Genomic DNA, 16,641 nt, shown 5'->3' with positions numbered 1-16,641 from the left:
ATAATGCCATGAACTAGATGCAACAAAGGAGCCCGTATGGGAAATTTGGATTGGCAATCCGCACCATGCTAGCTTTTACATTGAGGTGGAGTATGAGACACTCTCTGCATTTTGTTCTAGATGTTGCATTCAAGGGCATAACTCAAAGACTTGCAAATGGACGAAGGGTGGCGGTAATGCTGTTGATTGTAAGAGGAAAGGAATTGCTAAGGAAGTAGAGAAGGTAGTGAATAAGTGAAAGCCGAAAACTGCTGCGGATGACAAAAATATGAAAGGAGCTGTGATACCTGCTGATGTGCAAAAGAAGACGTCGTTGCCGTTGATGATAACGATGGAGGATTCTCAATCTCCTGATGTGATCGACGTTGTTATTGTTGTGGGAATGGAGGCAAGTATGGAAAAAGATGTGGCTGGTCTTACATCGTCCGAAATAAAGGGTGATAATCAGGTTCCAATGGAAAAGGACCATGTTGTAAGCTACGGACTGGATATGCAAGTTGGTGATTTGCCGCTAAAGAACCCTGTTGTGGATGCTTTGGTGGTTGGAAAGGTGGATGAATCTGGGGCTGTTCCAAGCTCATTAACAATGTTGAATTCAGGTGGAACCCATGAGGAGCTAGAGGTAATGTTGGAAGCAAAAGGTTTCGGATGCCAGCAACTCCTTCGTAACATCGAGTCTGGTATAGTGGCTGTCAATCGGTTGTGGAGAAGGTGGTGCCATATGGAATGATGGGAACAGAGAAGTTAGTTGAGCAGATGACAGGGGATGGGGCTTTATTTGACTATGTGGAAGATGGAAGGTTGGGTGCTCTGGCTATTACACCTCCGGTCGAGAGGGTATTTTTTCCCCCTGAGGGAATGATTGAGGATTGGGTCTCAGAGCCCGATGAAGAGTGGGTAGAGAACCTATGTAAAGATAAAGAGTATCCGTCAAATGGGGATGCTATAGCGGAAAAAAATGTTAGTAAGGGTGGACGAAAGCTCAAAAGCTCTTCTTGGGTTCCAAGCAAGCCCGCTCGGATGAACTTATGATTTGTAATCCTCTCTTTTGGATTATACGTGGTATTCGATCTTCACGGAGACATCTATCTAAATTGGTAAGGAAGTTCCAAGTTAATTTCATTATGTTAGCTGAACTATTTGTTGATGTAAGTCAGTTGGATGTTTTGAAAAATTGGTTGAAGTTTGATTATGGCTTTTCCAATCAAAGTGTCAATGGGAAATTATGGTTGTTATGGAAAGATGGTTTAGAGGTCTCGGTTAATCAATTTAGTGCTCAACATGTGTTTGTCTTGCTGAAGGATGCCTTTCATTCTGTTGTGGTTTTTGTGGTCTATGCAAAATGTAATCACATTGAAAGGCGTGATCTCTAGAGTTTGTTACAGTTTGATGTCATGCAAGATATTCCTTGGCTCTGTCTTGGTGATTTCAATATTATTCGTGGGGATGATGAACGTAGGGGTGGGAGACCCCGGTCAAGAATGAAAATGGATGAATTTAATGATTTTATTGAGGTTTGTGGGTTAACTAAAATGAAGTCAATGGTGGCCCAGTTTTCTTGGTGTAATGGACAGCGTGGTTTGGGTAGAAGTTGGTTGAAATTGGATCGTTGTCTCATGAACCCTTTGGCTATTAATTTAATTCCGGATGCTTTATGTAACTATTTGCCTCGCTCGACTTCGGACCATGCTCCAATGTCTTTTGCTTTAAAGTCTCAAGCATGTAGATATGGCCCATTGTTGTTTAAGTTCCAACAAATGTGGGTGGCTCATGATAATTTTAGAAAGGTGGTGCAAGGCTCTTGGCAAGCTCCAATTGCTGATGTAGGGCTGTTCTGTCTAGCTGCTAAATTAAAAAAGTTGAAAATGGTTTTGAAAGATTGGAATTGTAGAGTTTTTGGGCATACAGAGAAGCATATTAGTGAGTTGGAGAAGCAGATAGAAAGTATTGAGGGTCAATTGTAAGCTAACTTTTCTGAAGAGGTTGAGACAGAATTATTAAAAGCCAAGGAAGAACAGGCGGTGTGGCTTCTTAGAGAGGAGACTCGGTTATCGCAACAACCCAAACTAAGGTGGATGGAGAAGGGCGAGGCCTCCGCTCAGTTTTTTAAAACATTTGCTTTTGTGAATAAGTTGTTTGTGCAGGAAATGCGACTCCGTGAAGGTTCTTGTTTATCCTCCCCGGAGGCTATCCATGATGGGGCTGTGGGTTTCTGGGGTGATTTTATGAAGGCAAGACCAAGGAGCCCTCTCAAACTTATATTTGTTTGTACAGAATGTAGTTACAGAAGAGGAAAACAACTTTCTTCTTCTGCTCCCTTCAGTCCAAGAGGTGAAAGAGGCTATGTTTTCTATTCCGACTGATAGTAGTCCAGGCCCATATGGGTTTGGGCTCTACTATTCATGTTGGGATATTGTGGAGATTGATGTGGTGGCCGCAGTTCGGGAGTTTTTTAGTGGAGCCCCTCTACCCAGATTTTTTAGGACTTCTTACATTGTACTTCTTCCAAAAGTGCCAAACCCAACTGTGTTTGAAAAATTTAGACCTATCAGCATGTGCTCCGTGATTTACATGGTATCCACCAAAATCCTAGTTGGTAGACTGTCACCTATTTTAAACAAACTTATTTTCCAAAAGTAGGGGGCTTTTTTACCTAGAAGAAGCATTTTTGAGAAAGATACGTTGGCTCAAGAGGTGACTCATTTGTTGAATAAGCAGGTTCCTGGTGGCAATGTCGTAATTAAAGTGGATATGACTAAGGCGTATGACAGTGTTGACTAGGATTTCTTATTACAGGTCTTGTCCTCTTTTGGTTTTGGCTCTCAGTTTTGTGAGTTGATCAAACAATGTATTTCCACTCCATGGTTCTCTGTGGTTATGAATGACACAATGAAAGGTTTCTTCCCTAGTGGGCGTGGCTCGAGGCATGGGGACCCTTTATCTCCCTATTTAATTATTCTTGTGCAAGAACTTTTATCCAGATTGTTAAAGCACAAATTTGGCAATAGGATGATTAGTTCATTTTCTCACTCTTGGGGTGCTCCTCTTATCTCCCACTTATTGTATGCTGATGACATTGTGGTGTTTGCTAATGGTGGGAAACGCTCTCTTCGTGCTATCAAGGATGTCTTTGCACAGTGTGAGGATTGGTCAGGTCAATGTGAGTACAGAGAAGTCCTCTATTTTTTTCCCTAAGCATTTTTCGAGCGCTCAAAAAAGGAGTGCCTTGATGATTACGTCTTTCTTAGAGGGCTCATTTCCAGTGAAATATTTAGGTGCACTGTGGAAGGCTGAAAGTGACGCATTTTGATGGGCTTATGCACCTGATTCAGGGCCAGCTTGATGGATGGTAAACAAAGCTCCTATCGTTTGGTGCTCGCATTTTGTTGGTGAGGCATATTGTGTCAAGTATTCCGATCTACCTCTTTTCTATGTTGTATGCTCCTAAGGTGGTGGCAAGTCTTAATTGGCTCATGAGTAATTGTTTTTGGGGCTTCTACAATTGTAGACCGAAAAAGAAGTGGGTTTCTTGGGCTAGAGTATGTTCTCCTTTTCTTGAAGGGGGTATGGGGCTACGAAAATTTAAAGATGTGTAGGTGTCGCTCTTTATGAAGTTTGCATGGAAGCTTCTAACTCAAGACTCTATTTGGATTAATTTCTTTATGGCAAAATATGTCAAGGAGAAGCATGTCTCTTTGATTGAGAGTAAGGACTCTTTATTCTGGAAGCGAATAGTAGAGGTGCTACCTAAGGTATTGTGTAATTCCGTGTGGAAGGTAAGGGATGGTCGAGTCTCCTTCTAGAGAGATAACTAGTTGTCAGTTGGTGCAATTATAGACTCTTGTGAGATCTCGAATTGCCCTCTTATCACAATTAGGGATTGTCGAATTCATAATGGGTGGGATGTGGAACTTCTAAGAAGATTGGTGGGGGAATCTAAACTTGAGGAAATCTTGACATGTTTAGGTGAGCATAAAGACGGGGTAGATATTCTAATCTGGAAACCGAGTTTGGATGGTAATTTTTCCTCGAAATCGGCTTAAGAATGCATTCGTGTCAGGGCTCCAAAATCCGAATGGGCCAGTTGGATTTGGCACTCAGCACTTCTAAAGAAGTATTTGGTTAATATGTGGAAGGCTTTGAATTTTTGCCTAAGTGTGGATGCGCGTATTAAAGAGTTGGGCATTCCCATGGTTTCTAAGTGTAAATGTTGTGTACGGGGTTGTTTGGAAAATCAAGATCACGTCCTGGCCACAGGATCTCTAGCAATGGAAATCTGGCGTAGGACGTATTTGAGTTTGGGGATGCCTTATGACCCTTCCAGACCTTGGAAGAATACTATGGAGCTTTGGTTTAGATGGACCTCTCATTCATCTCAAAAAGGTACGTTGCTTGGTTTGATCCCAATTATATTAACATGGTCTCTTTGGGTGTGGCGATGTAAGGCTCGCATGGAAGGAAAAAATGTTTATGTGCAGTCGTTGTGGAGTGCTATTAAAGCTTCAATTGCATGGATAGGATTACGTCTGAGGGCGAGTAAAAAATCAAAAAATGGTGATGCTCGTATATTGGAGGCCTTCTCAATTCAAGTTAAAGCTCCTTTACGTAGTCCAGTTTGTTTGGTAAAGTGGTGTAAACCGAACAGGGGGTGGTTTAAGTTGAATGCTGATGGGAGTTCATTGGTCAATCCGGGTTGCATGGGGGCGGGTGGTCTTATTCGGGATGATTGGGGCAATTTGAGGTTGGCTTTTGCTAAGGAGTTGGCTCATGGCTCTAATAATGAAGCGAAACTATTAGCCCTTTATCATGGGCTGAAACATTGTAAGGAGTTGGGTTTGCATAGAATTGAGATTGAACTTGATTCTTTACTTGTAATTAATTGGTTGCAAGAGTTAGATGTGGCATATGGTATCTTGAAGATTATTGGGATGAAATCCAAGAGATATTGTCTACTTTGCAGGTCAAGATCAGTCGTGTTTATAGAGAAGGAAATTCAGGAGCTAATTTCTTTGCTCATTTGGCTTCGAACCATCAGTCTAGTACGTGGATTGATTTTGATGATGTTCGAAGGAAGCTAAAAGGTATTTTAAATGTGGATAAATTAAGTCTTCCTTCTTTGAGGTATTAATGATTGGCGTCAAGTGGGTTCAGGTCTTGTTTCTTGTTTGTCCTCAGATTCAGGTTTGTGCTAGGAGTTTGAGGATTATGTTTTTAGTTTCACTTGGATTCGGATGTTTCTTTGTTTATTACTTTACACTCAAGTAGTTTATTGTTACACAGTTTTCCTTTGCCATAAGTGAGAGTTTTGTTAATTAATATGGGGTACAGGCCACTATGGACATGTGGCTCTGACTTTTTTTTTTTCAAAAAAAAAAGGATGCAGGGACTTGCCTCCGTGAGAAGAGGTCGAAGCCTAGTGATCTTAGTTTAAGTTTTAATTCCATTAAGTAATGTTTTACAAGCTTCGAATTTAAATAATAAGATGGTTTACTTTAATCTTCAAAGTATTCATGAGTCTTTTATATCTGACTCTAAAGTATTTTAAAGAGAATTCAGTAGCATCCCAACCTTCCTATTTTTTTTTTTTTTCAAAACTATCATATTCTATAGACTTAGAGGGAGAGGGTACTGTATTCTAAAGACTTGGATTGGCTTCAAGGGTTTTTTTACATCAATGTGTAAGTTTGGGAATTTTTATGGGCTTGACATAAGAGAATAGGTACATGACTGTCTTTAGGAAATTCACGACAACTAGATTTCTATTTCTAAAAATGATTAGGTCCTTGATTTATTATCTGATGTACCACATTCATGTTAAGTCCTTGATTTATTATTTAAAGTACCACGTTGAATATTAGGAATTTCTATGGGGTTGACAAAAAAAATACTTATTTGTGGCCAGTTATTTTTTACGAAAATGAGAATTTTCTACCAAAATGGGTCTAATCTCGTTACAAATAACCATTTTCGTTGGAAATAACTCATCATAAATACTCATTTTTCTTGTAACTAGCTATCAAGCAATAGATTTCAAGGTTCTCTAAGAGCTTGTTTGGACACTTAAAATATCTCAGAATATCTATGAGTAGTAGATAAATAGTTTGAGTTAAAATGTTTTATTGAGTTTTAGAAAATACGAGAGAAAACGTTGAATAAAAATCTTATAAAGTTAAAAAATTATTTAAATATTATTTTTTAATATTATTTTTGTTTTGAAATTTGAAAAAATTATTTTTTTTCTGTGTTTTGTTTGGAAGTTTTGAAAAATTATAATAATAAGGTAATGATTAGAAGAAAAAATTGAAGAATATTTGAAATTAAAAATTATTTTGTATTCAAGTGATATTTAGAAATGAAATATCTGAGAATAATTGTGTTTTCAAACTAACCCTAACTCTTAGTGGCAAGAAGATGGTGAGCAAAGATAATTATTTTCATAATTCATGTACTTTTCTATATTTTCCCCATTAGCTGGATAAGAATTACCCAACCAGCTTTATTATAAAAATTGGACGTACAATACAATCATTTAAGCACTTGGTAGTGCTGGCCCATCTAAATCCCTAGTTTTCAACGTCAAAGGATACCTTTAGTAATCTGTTCTAATTTATAGTCCATATAAAAAATGAAACATGCAACACTTTTTATGAGGCTATTTATATAATAACATGAGATACAAATTTAAGATGCGTAAATCTTGCAATCTCTTAAACAAAAGTGTGACTTATCGTAAAGAGTATTGCTATTATGCCACTCCAGTTATACTGTTCACAAAAAGAGAAAGACTGGAATCATAAAATCTATCTATTCATTTTATGTTTAAATTTTTAATTTTGTTTTAATAAGCCATGTACTACGTCAATGAGATAGAATATTGAGCAGTATAACTAGGACGACATAGTAGCATTTCTCTTCCCTTGGAAAGATGAAATTTTCCACATGGATTCCAAGTATGCTCGGCCTATTTTCTATTTTTTTTTTCAAATGGATTATGTGAAATTTGCAGTCTAGCCACTAGTAGTGTATATATATATATGTATGTATATGTATATGTATATGTATGTGTATATATATATATATGTATGCGCATATACAGCGGAGTAGACCAAAACTGTTCTCCCTATGCACCTACATCAGTAACTTGAAGTTGAAAGATTGCAATGCATGCTTTTTTTTTCACGATCTTTGGCATCAATGCTTTAGACTTTTTTGGGGATATGACCCATAAAAGGGCAGCACACAGTAATGCCATACCACATCTTGTCCCCTGGGCGTTGGAACAACATGAGATGGATGAGCTACGAATATTGCAGATGAGGCGCATGCATGCAGGAACATGCACCACATGAATCATGTGTGGATGCCAACTCCTACATATTATATACTGACACAATGAAAGTAAATTGTGACGTGGCTTTGCGCAATTCTTACGTAGCTGCTGCATGTAAAAACTCAGACAGCACTTATAAAGATAATTCCCTCCACAGACCCTACCACAGATCTACAAGAGTACTCCATGACTAGTACTAATTCCGCCCTTCTAATTACACCCTACGTACAGAATTAAGCTAATAATTCGGGACTCATTCTAAAGCTCTTCTTCAAGGCCCTTCTCTATATAAAAATACTACATGATGAACCCTTAGCAAATTACCCAACAGTGCAGATGAAAGTTTGCATGAATTTGCAAAAATGGGTCACTCCTCTGTTTCTCTCTAACTATGTTATTCTTGTTCTTTTTTTTTTTTTTTTTTTTACTGTCTGGATGATTCACCATAGTCAGAAAGGACTTTCCCCAGGAGATGCAGTACTCCTCCTAATTAACCCAGTCTTTATAAATTATACTGATCTCTTCTTGTTCATAAATACCAAATAAACAAATATCTGGAACTATATATGACCGTAGAGCAAACGAAATTCATATTTCTTTTTCTCGAAAGTACAAATAATGTGCGAATATAAAGCATGTACTTTTGTTTTGTTTTTTTTTTAAAAAGATCACAGTAGTCATGCTGGATTCCTTTTTATGCTGTCTTCCTGCTGTTTATGTGCCTTCAATATTATGTTTGCTATGAGTAGTTTTATTGCTTGAAAGTTGAATGAATAAATTCGTTCGCCAAAAAAATAAAAATTTCCTTTCTGTATATCGAAGAACTTTATAGTGAACCTAAAACAGGTCCCGGACTAGTGCTGCTGATACCTGAACAGCATGTTAATACGTAGAGTTTGATATAAATATAAATATATATTCTTTAGAGCACTCTCATTAGATTAGTCAAAGATAAAAGATATTTTTTATGAATATAAGAGAAATTTGACTTTTGACTATTTTATTCACATAAATCTTCACATTGGAATAACTATTTTTTCATTATATAACAATAAAATAATATAAGATGAATTTGATTTTGGTTATTCACATCAAATCTCCATATTAGATTATACATTTATTCATTATATAGTAATAAATAACTAATAATTTCAAAATTATTTAATTTTTTAATTATTAATTTATTTTATTTTATCAAATCATATTTTACTATTTACCTATTATATATTAATTAATAATCATATTCTTATTAAATTAATATATCACTAACTCAAATTAATATATCAATTGTGATAAAATATTTTATAGAAAGAAAGGAAGAGATAAATAATTAATAAAATATATATTTGATGTATGTACAATAACTTTTAAATTTGGAAAAATTTTTAAAAGTCACTGTAGCTAAATTCCAGCTAATCCATTGTGAGCATATTTTACTCTCTAATAGCTAAATACTCAATAAATTTAACTTTTAGCTAATCCAATGAGAGTGCTCTGATTACACCAACCAAATTGAAAATATAATTCAAAGTCAAATCCCATCGATCTCCAGCTAAGTACAAGAAAAGAATGCAATGCATGGGGTGGTAGAGACTAATTGGAAGCTGATCATAATTTTAAATATCTATTTCTACTTTTATATATTAAAAAAATGGAAATCTATTATATATTAATACAACTTGTACATTCCAAATTCCATCAATGATAATGCATATATGACCTCTTTATTTATATATATATATATATATATATATATATATATATATATATATACACACACACCTAGCTATAATTATTTTAAAAATTAGTGTTGGTTGAAGCCGGGATACTGCATGCATGCATGCATGCATGACTGATTAAATTCCCTTAATTATTACCAAAAAAACAAATCGATCAGCTAATTTTAAACTTAATTAATTTGGGTGGCCGTAGGTTATTAGTGGCAAAATATTGAAAGGATACGGCCATTCATAATTTCAATCATTTTGTCAATGATCATCATCAGTGGTACGTACGTATATAGTTCTCCATATATATCATATATATATATATATATATATATATAAAATATTGCCAGTGGATGACGTACTACGTATGTCCAGTACTTACACGCGCAAATCACATGCACCTTCAGTACGTCATGTACGCAATAATTTGCGCGCATGATCAGATCCAATCTCTAGGTTCGAAACACGATATAATTAATCTATTTGATTCTAAAACATTATTATCGCTAGCTAGCATTTGAAAATTCAAGAAGTACGTACGCACGCACGCCTTAAATTAAAATTAATATTAATATTAACTTTTATATATAATCATGTTTTAAAATGACCATATTTATATATATATATATATAAGTTATTTTGTATAAATCTACTTCATTTAAAAGATATATAGTTTTATATATAACGTAGTACAGTTGTAAAAAGGGTTAATGCATGTGTTTGTAATTTTGTAATAATAAATTAAGAAACACATACATTATATATATATATATATATATCGACGTGTCAAAGCTAGCGCCAGACGTTCTCAATGATGCAACCAGCTGCCTCCAAATTAAATGATTCAACATCAATGAGGTCACCAAGCAATATAAGATATACTTTGGCAAGATTTTCCACTAATCAGAGCGTTAGTTCGTGTGTTGCATCTGTAAATTAATTTTTGATTCCCATCTTGTCGACTATATCTAATCGCTTGGAGTATAGTACTCTGGCTTTTATAATTATCAGCTTTGATTTTCTTCACATATAATAACCCTAGCTTGTCTAAATGAATGTAAAAGCTCCTGGCAGGATCTTACAAATCATTGGGTCACTAGATTATAAAGATCATATGAAATTTGAAAAATAATTATATATATATAGCTTAAGATTCAAGTACTTGAGAAGCAACCATCCATGATCTGCATGGCTTACATCATCTATCCTATGCATGCATGCATCTAATTAATTACTCCCTAATTAATTATTAGAATAAAGGTAATTAATTTTATACTATTTAAATATATTGAGAACGTAATTAAGTACAATGAAGTTTACATCTTAAATTAATTAATTAATGAGTACTGCAATATGCATGTTTTCTACTGTCGGGGTTAATTTGATAATATCTACGCGAAAGAAATATTAGCATCGGGAATTATTTTACAGATGAGAAATGTTACTTATTATCTTCTATATACCATATTATACCAACATGTGAGTTGTCGTTTTTATTATTCTATTTAAACACACATATTAATGTGTAAATATGTGTTTAAATGGAAGAATAAAAAATAATAAATCACATATTAATATATGATGTAGAAAATGATAAGTTAAATTTTTCTTTGCAAATATATTAATATTTAATCTACCAGCTTAAGTACTGATTTAATTAAATATTTTGGAATGTAGAGGGACTATATGTACGTACGTATCCGTGTTCGATCATGTCTTGCATACCATTGTGCGTTTATATAAATATATATATATATATATATATATATATATATAATTAATTAGAACATGGCGGCCTGTAGGACCATGCATGAATGAGATCTTCCATCGTATATTAATTCTTGGTTTCACCCTTTGATTTTCTTCATGCACAAACAATATATAAACACACACACACACATATATATAGATATATATGATGCTGATCTTCATCCTGTGATTTTGTCATCCTGCATCCATCTCATGATCAGTCACATTAATACTGTTTATGTGATCCATTATTATAAGTGATTTTATTATATGTTAATCCTTAAATGATCAACAACCACTTAAAATGTGATTGTGGATGACAAAATAAAAATTGAAACTACTCAATGCATATAATTGAATTCAAATCTTGATTTAATGGTCGGTCATGACGGTACGTGAAGAACTACTGCACTTCCATGGAGTACGTACGTACGGTCAACCAATCTGAGTCGGAGAATATTATAGTTGGAGAAATGGGATTTGGTTAGGTCGACAATAGGGCTCGAACCATAAAGCCCGACTAGATCAATGCCAACGCCAACACATGAGAGGGATTAAAAGAAGAATTAGGTTCCGTTTGGATGTTGAGTTTTAATTGAGTTCTTTGTAAATAAGTACAAGATTTGTGAATCTTTAAATATAGAGATAGAAGTGAAGATACTATAACTCAAAGCTTGAGCTTTGGTGATATACCAAATCCAATACCTTTGTTTTAACTCCCATATTATCAAATTTTGATAAAACTTCCCTTTTGATAAGACCAATGCTTGTGCTCTTAGGTCGTCATGACTGCATCATCATATATAATTTCTTTTAAAGTCTAATCGTACGGACCAACATAATTTCTAAAATAATGATTAATTCCTTGCATATCGAGTACTAATTAAAGACAGGATTTCTAATTCATCTTGAGCGGTGCTTTCCTAGTTACCTTTTTTTTTCTTTTTTTCTTTTCACATTTTTAATATATTTAAATATTTTTAAAAAATAAAAAAATACGTTAATACACTTAAAAATCACCTTTTTAATCACTAAATAAAAAAAAAAATTGCTCAGTAATACACTGTAACGGTCAAATATGGGCCGCATAGTATCTTTTTTCATTCATCTTTACCATGTTTAAAGAAAATGTTAAAAAAATGAACTGTGTACGTTTTGTACTTAATTGGTTATACCGAGAGGAAAAAGAGTATGCATGCCAATTTTCTTTTTGGTGAATAAATACATTAAGCAATAATTTGTATATATAGCACATATATCGATCTTTCAAGCAATTATATATATATATATATATTATATTAGTGGACGTTAATTATGTGGAATAAAAAACGTGGTAGCTATATAATTATCATAAATAGGAAAATACCTTAAAAAATATCTTGGTAAATATATTTTAGCAAAAAAAAAAAAAAAAAGGGATCATAAATATTGGAGTAATAATAGAGACAACACTTTTCACAATATATGATGATGTAAAATGAGGATATTTTTATAAAGTTGTGTTACTTTTATATAGTATTTTATAATAATATCTTTTATTTTAAAATATGATGGTGAAATATTTTGTGAAAAATATTATATATTTATTATTTTTTAAAATATTATACCCAAAAAAAAAAACACCGATCATATATATTGAGGTGGGGTCAATAGATCTAATCAACAACGATGTTTTGTCCAGAAAATCTAGCTAAAGATTTGTTGTCCCTTTACCTCTCTATATAACGTCCGCTACCTCTCCTTTTGATCTCCCCCTCCCCTCCACAGTCCACACACACACACACTCTCTCTCTCTCTCTCTCTCTCTCTCTCTCTTTCTCTCTCTCTCTCAACTTCCCTTGTTGCACAAGTTATTGTTACCTTCTTTTTCTTCTTTCTTTTGTTTTCGTCTTCTAGCTAGCTAGCTAGCTGCGTGTTTTTTTAGCTAATTAAATTTATAAACCTAAAGTTGTAGTAGTACAGTACGTATTGAGTCTAATTGGTGTCACCCACGAAAATATCAATGAAGGAGAGCGGAAGAAAACAAGGTGCAATGTCGCCATGCGCGGCATGCAAGCTTCTTCGAAGGAGATGTGCGCAGGATTGCGTGTTCGCTCCTTATTTTCCAGCCGACGAACCGCACAAGTTTGCTAGCGTGCACAAGGTTTTTGGAGCAAGCAATGTCAACAAGATGTTACAGGTTCAATTCCAATTCCCATGCATGCATCTCTCTCTCTGATCTCTCTCTCTCTCTCTCTATATATATATATATATATTAGTAATTAATACTTTATTATCTTCAAGTCATTTTCACATAGAGAAGTGGTCTAATTTAGTGATGTACGTTGGGTATCTCTTGGACTTTTCAAATATTCTAATGGAGTAGAAAGGCTCAGATTATAACCCTAATATTCAACATTTGATGAGGAATTTCTTAACTAGTTTAATTAACAACACTTAAAATTTTGTCTATATATCTATATTGGCCCACCCAGGACTAGTTTATAAACATATATAGTGCTTTAGGCCGCCTCGTTCACTTCCAAAAGCTTTTCATCTTATATATCTTATCTCATCTAATCATTATAACTTTCTCAAATTCTTATACAAAATAAAATAAACAATTTAATTTTTTCAAATCTTAAAATAAAAATAATATTAAAAAAATATATTATAACAATATTTTATTCAACTTTTAACTTTTATCTTAACTCATCTCGTCTTATCTGTAAAAACAAACGAGACCTTAATTAAGTAGCTAGCTAGGTTACTAATTAATAACTTACTCCTGATCGTCTTTCCTCGCCACTCAATAGTAGTTGTCCTACTCTAGCTCCTAATTATAATTGTTTGAAACTTCTAGCTTTTAAAATATTAGCTAGAGCTCTCATATTGGATATATATATATGGCATCAGTAGTACTAGGGTTTCAATCGTAAATTCGTAGTACATACTTTGATAGTTAATTAAATGGGTAAATTAGGGGGGAAAATAAGGTAGAGAAGTCTAAAATTATAACATAGAGATTGCGTGATTTGCTTCTTTCATATGACTAGATCAGAGGCAATTCTGATCATGTAGATCCTATATATTTTAGATGATCACTTCCTATTCCAAATTTATTTTTATTTTTTAATTTCGGTTTAACATATATATATTGACTTCTTCTTATATATATATATATATATATTTTGATCTATTTCTCTTGTGTTTTTCCTTTTAATTAATCTAATTATTGACAACAACTACTTGCCTTAAAACAAAATCTATACTCAATAAATCACTAATTTCCTCAAAAACAAAAACATAATACCAATAAAAAATTAATCGTTTAATTCCAGATAAACCAACATATATAAATATTATATTAACTTTGCATTTAGTTTATTCCTAGAAATTAAGGCAGTCCTTCTTCACTACTTGTGGCGATTTTGGGTATTATTTGTGGCAATTTCAATCGCCGCAAAAATCACTAGTAGGGAGCTGGGAAATACTAATTGGCAAACGCTTATAAATATAACATAAATTATCTCATTTAATTGATTAAGATGGGCATGCCCAAAAAAAAAAAAAAAAATTAGAAACAAAGAAAAAAGATAGACTAGCTAGGGTGAAAAAGAGTTCAAATTAATTTCGTACGTATTGGGTACTAATTAACCTGATCACGATCACGATCACGATCGATTTGACTGCCATTTTATCAAGCTGCTAGCTAGTCATGCATCACGCATGTCATACTCAATCCCTCTTTAATATTTGATGCCCGCCGGCCCTCATGATCAGATATTTAATAAATCATGAACCTACGACGTGTATATATATATATATATATATATGTAAAATATGTGTGTGCTTGTAAATATGCTTAGCACAACTAATATATATAGGAATGACTGTATAAAAATAATTTTCATTTAATTAATATGGTTTGATGTGCAGAATTGTCAGATCAGCTAGCTAGCTGATCATCCTTGTATCTTTTTATAGCTTATTTCTAATGATTTCAGAGACCTTAATTAATACATTAAATTTCTTAACTTTTTACATGCATATATATTGAAAATTAGACTTCCTTATTTCTCGTGTGCATATATATATATATATATGTATATATGTATGTTGATCTGTTGAAACTAATTTTGAATATTGTTGTTTAATTAATTGCAATATTTAATATTTTTTTTTTAATTTGCATTAATATTCTTTATCAAGTACTAGTGCCGTTAGCGACTAATTAACTTAATTAGGAAGAAAATATATATTGAAAAAAGCGAAAAAGTAATCAATTAAGCCAGCTTCATGATGACTAGCTTATACTTTGATCTGTTATATAGTGGTTAATTTCAGTTGGAGACCCGACCCAAAGTAATTAAGGCCCTACAGATCATCAATATGCATGATTCCCTGAGTGATTTGAGAATAAAGGCGATGATCTTCATAAAATCATTAGCTTTAATTATTTGAAACACATACACATGCAGTATGATTGTTTTAGTTTAATAATTAAGTACAGCTTCTACTTTACGACCATTAACATTCATGATTTAGGGTCTGTTTTGGAATCATGCAATTACAGCCAGCTAGCCTTTTGGTCGACTGATCAGCGTTAAATATCTAATATTCTTAATTAATTAATTTATGGCAAATCAAGTAAGTCATTCATAATTGGGCAGTAACAATCATCTTGCAGTCCAGCTTTTGCTTTAAGAACATGCATGATCATATAGTAATTAATTCCAATAAAACCCGGTTCATGTATGGGTCAGTAAAAATATTATTTATTACAGGAATCATGACGTCATATATAATATTTTAATATATATATATATATAAGACAATTATTTGATTTATTTAAATTAAAATAACTTAATTTGGTATAGGATATTATATAACTATTTTGACACATCAATATTAAAATATAATTCTACTATATATATATATATAGCTAGCTAGCCAACTTTTAATTAATTTGTTAATTTCTTTCCTGTTTTTTCTCCTTTTAAAACATGTACGTACAGTCATGATCCTCATGAATATATAGAAAGTGCATGTACGTACGTGCATGATCTCTTAGGGGTACGTTGTGAAATAAATAAAACTAAATATGCAGGAATTGCCGGAGCACCAGAGAAGCGATGCAGTGAGTTCAATGGTGTACGAAGCAAACGCTAGGGTAAGAGATCCTGTGTATGGTTGTGTGGGAGCCATCTCATCTCTACAACAACAGGTTGATGATCTCCAAACTCAATTGGCACTTGCACAGGCTGAGGTTGTACACATGAAAATGCGGCAGCACCCAGCTTCTTCGATATCCACTAGTACTACTACAACCTCTAATTATCCACCCACAACCATGAATTCTCCTCCTGATCTGAATAATTCATTCCCGGCCTCGGCTAAGTCTCATCATCATTATCATCACCATCACCTGCCTTCTCAGACCAAGTCTTTTTTTCCCATGGACATTGTGCATGAGATAGATCATCAGGCCAATATGGGAGAGTCTTTGTGGTCATATTAGCTGTCTATCTACCTAGGTTGCCTTGATCAATTAGATTGATATATTTTTCCTTATTAATTAATTCCTATCATATATATATATATATATATATATATATATAATATATATAGGGCTTGCTCATGTATTGCCTACCCGGCCTACCCCTCATATAGTTACTTTTTTTTGTCCCCTCCGATCCTTGTTAACATATATATATATATATATATATGTAACTTTGTAGCACATGATCTAGATCTCTACCTTATGATCTAGATCAGATGATGTTCATGATCATTAACCATATATATCAGAAATTTCTAAACATGTAATTATGAGCAATATTATATAACTAGTGT

At 33.5% G+C, this 16,641-nt stretch overlaps 1 protein-coding gene across 1 annotated transcript; it reads left to right on the top strand.

Moving 5' to 3' along the window:
• The first annotated feature begins 12,583 nt into the window (after positions 1-12,583).
• On the top strand, positions 12,584-16,383 carry LOC108997995 (LOB domain-containing protein 4-like). Its single transcript, XM_018974406.2, has 2 exons — positions 12,584-12,985; positions 15,896-16,383. Exons 1-2 carry the CDS (start codon positions 12,809-12,811, stop codon positions 16,304-16,306), a joined length of 588 nt encoding a protein of 195 aa, XP_018829951.1. The 5' UTR covers positions 12,584-12,808; the 3' UTR covers positions 16,307-16,383.
• Positions 16,384-16,641: the final 258 nt, after the last annotated feature.

This window comes from Juglans regia, chromosome 2, assembly GCF_001411555.2.
Source record: "Juglans regia cultivar Chandler chromosome 2, Walnut 2.0, whole genome shotgun sequence".
In the NCBI taxonomy this organism is placed as follows: Eukaryota; Viridiplantae; Streptophyta; class Magnoliopsida; order Fagales; family Juglandaceae; genus Juglans; species Juglans regia.
Note: the sequence above shows the minus strand (reverse complement) of the source record. Positions and strands in the feature narration are given on the sequence as shown.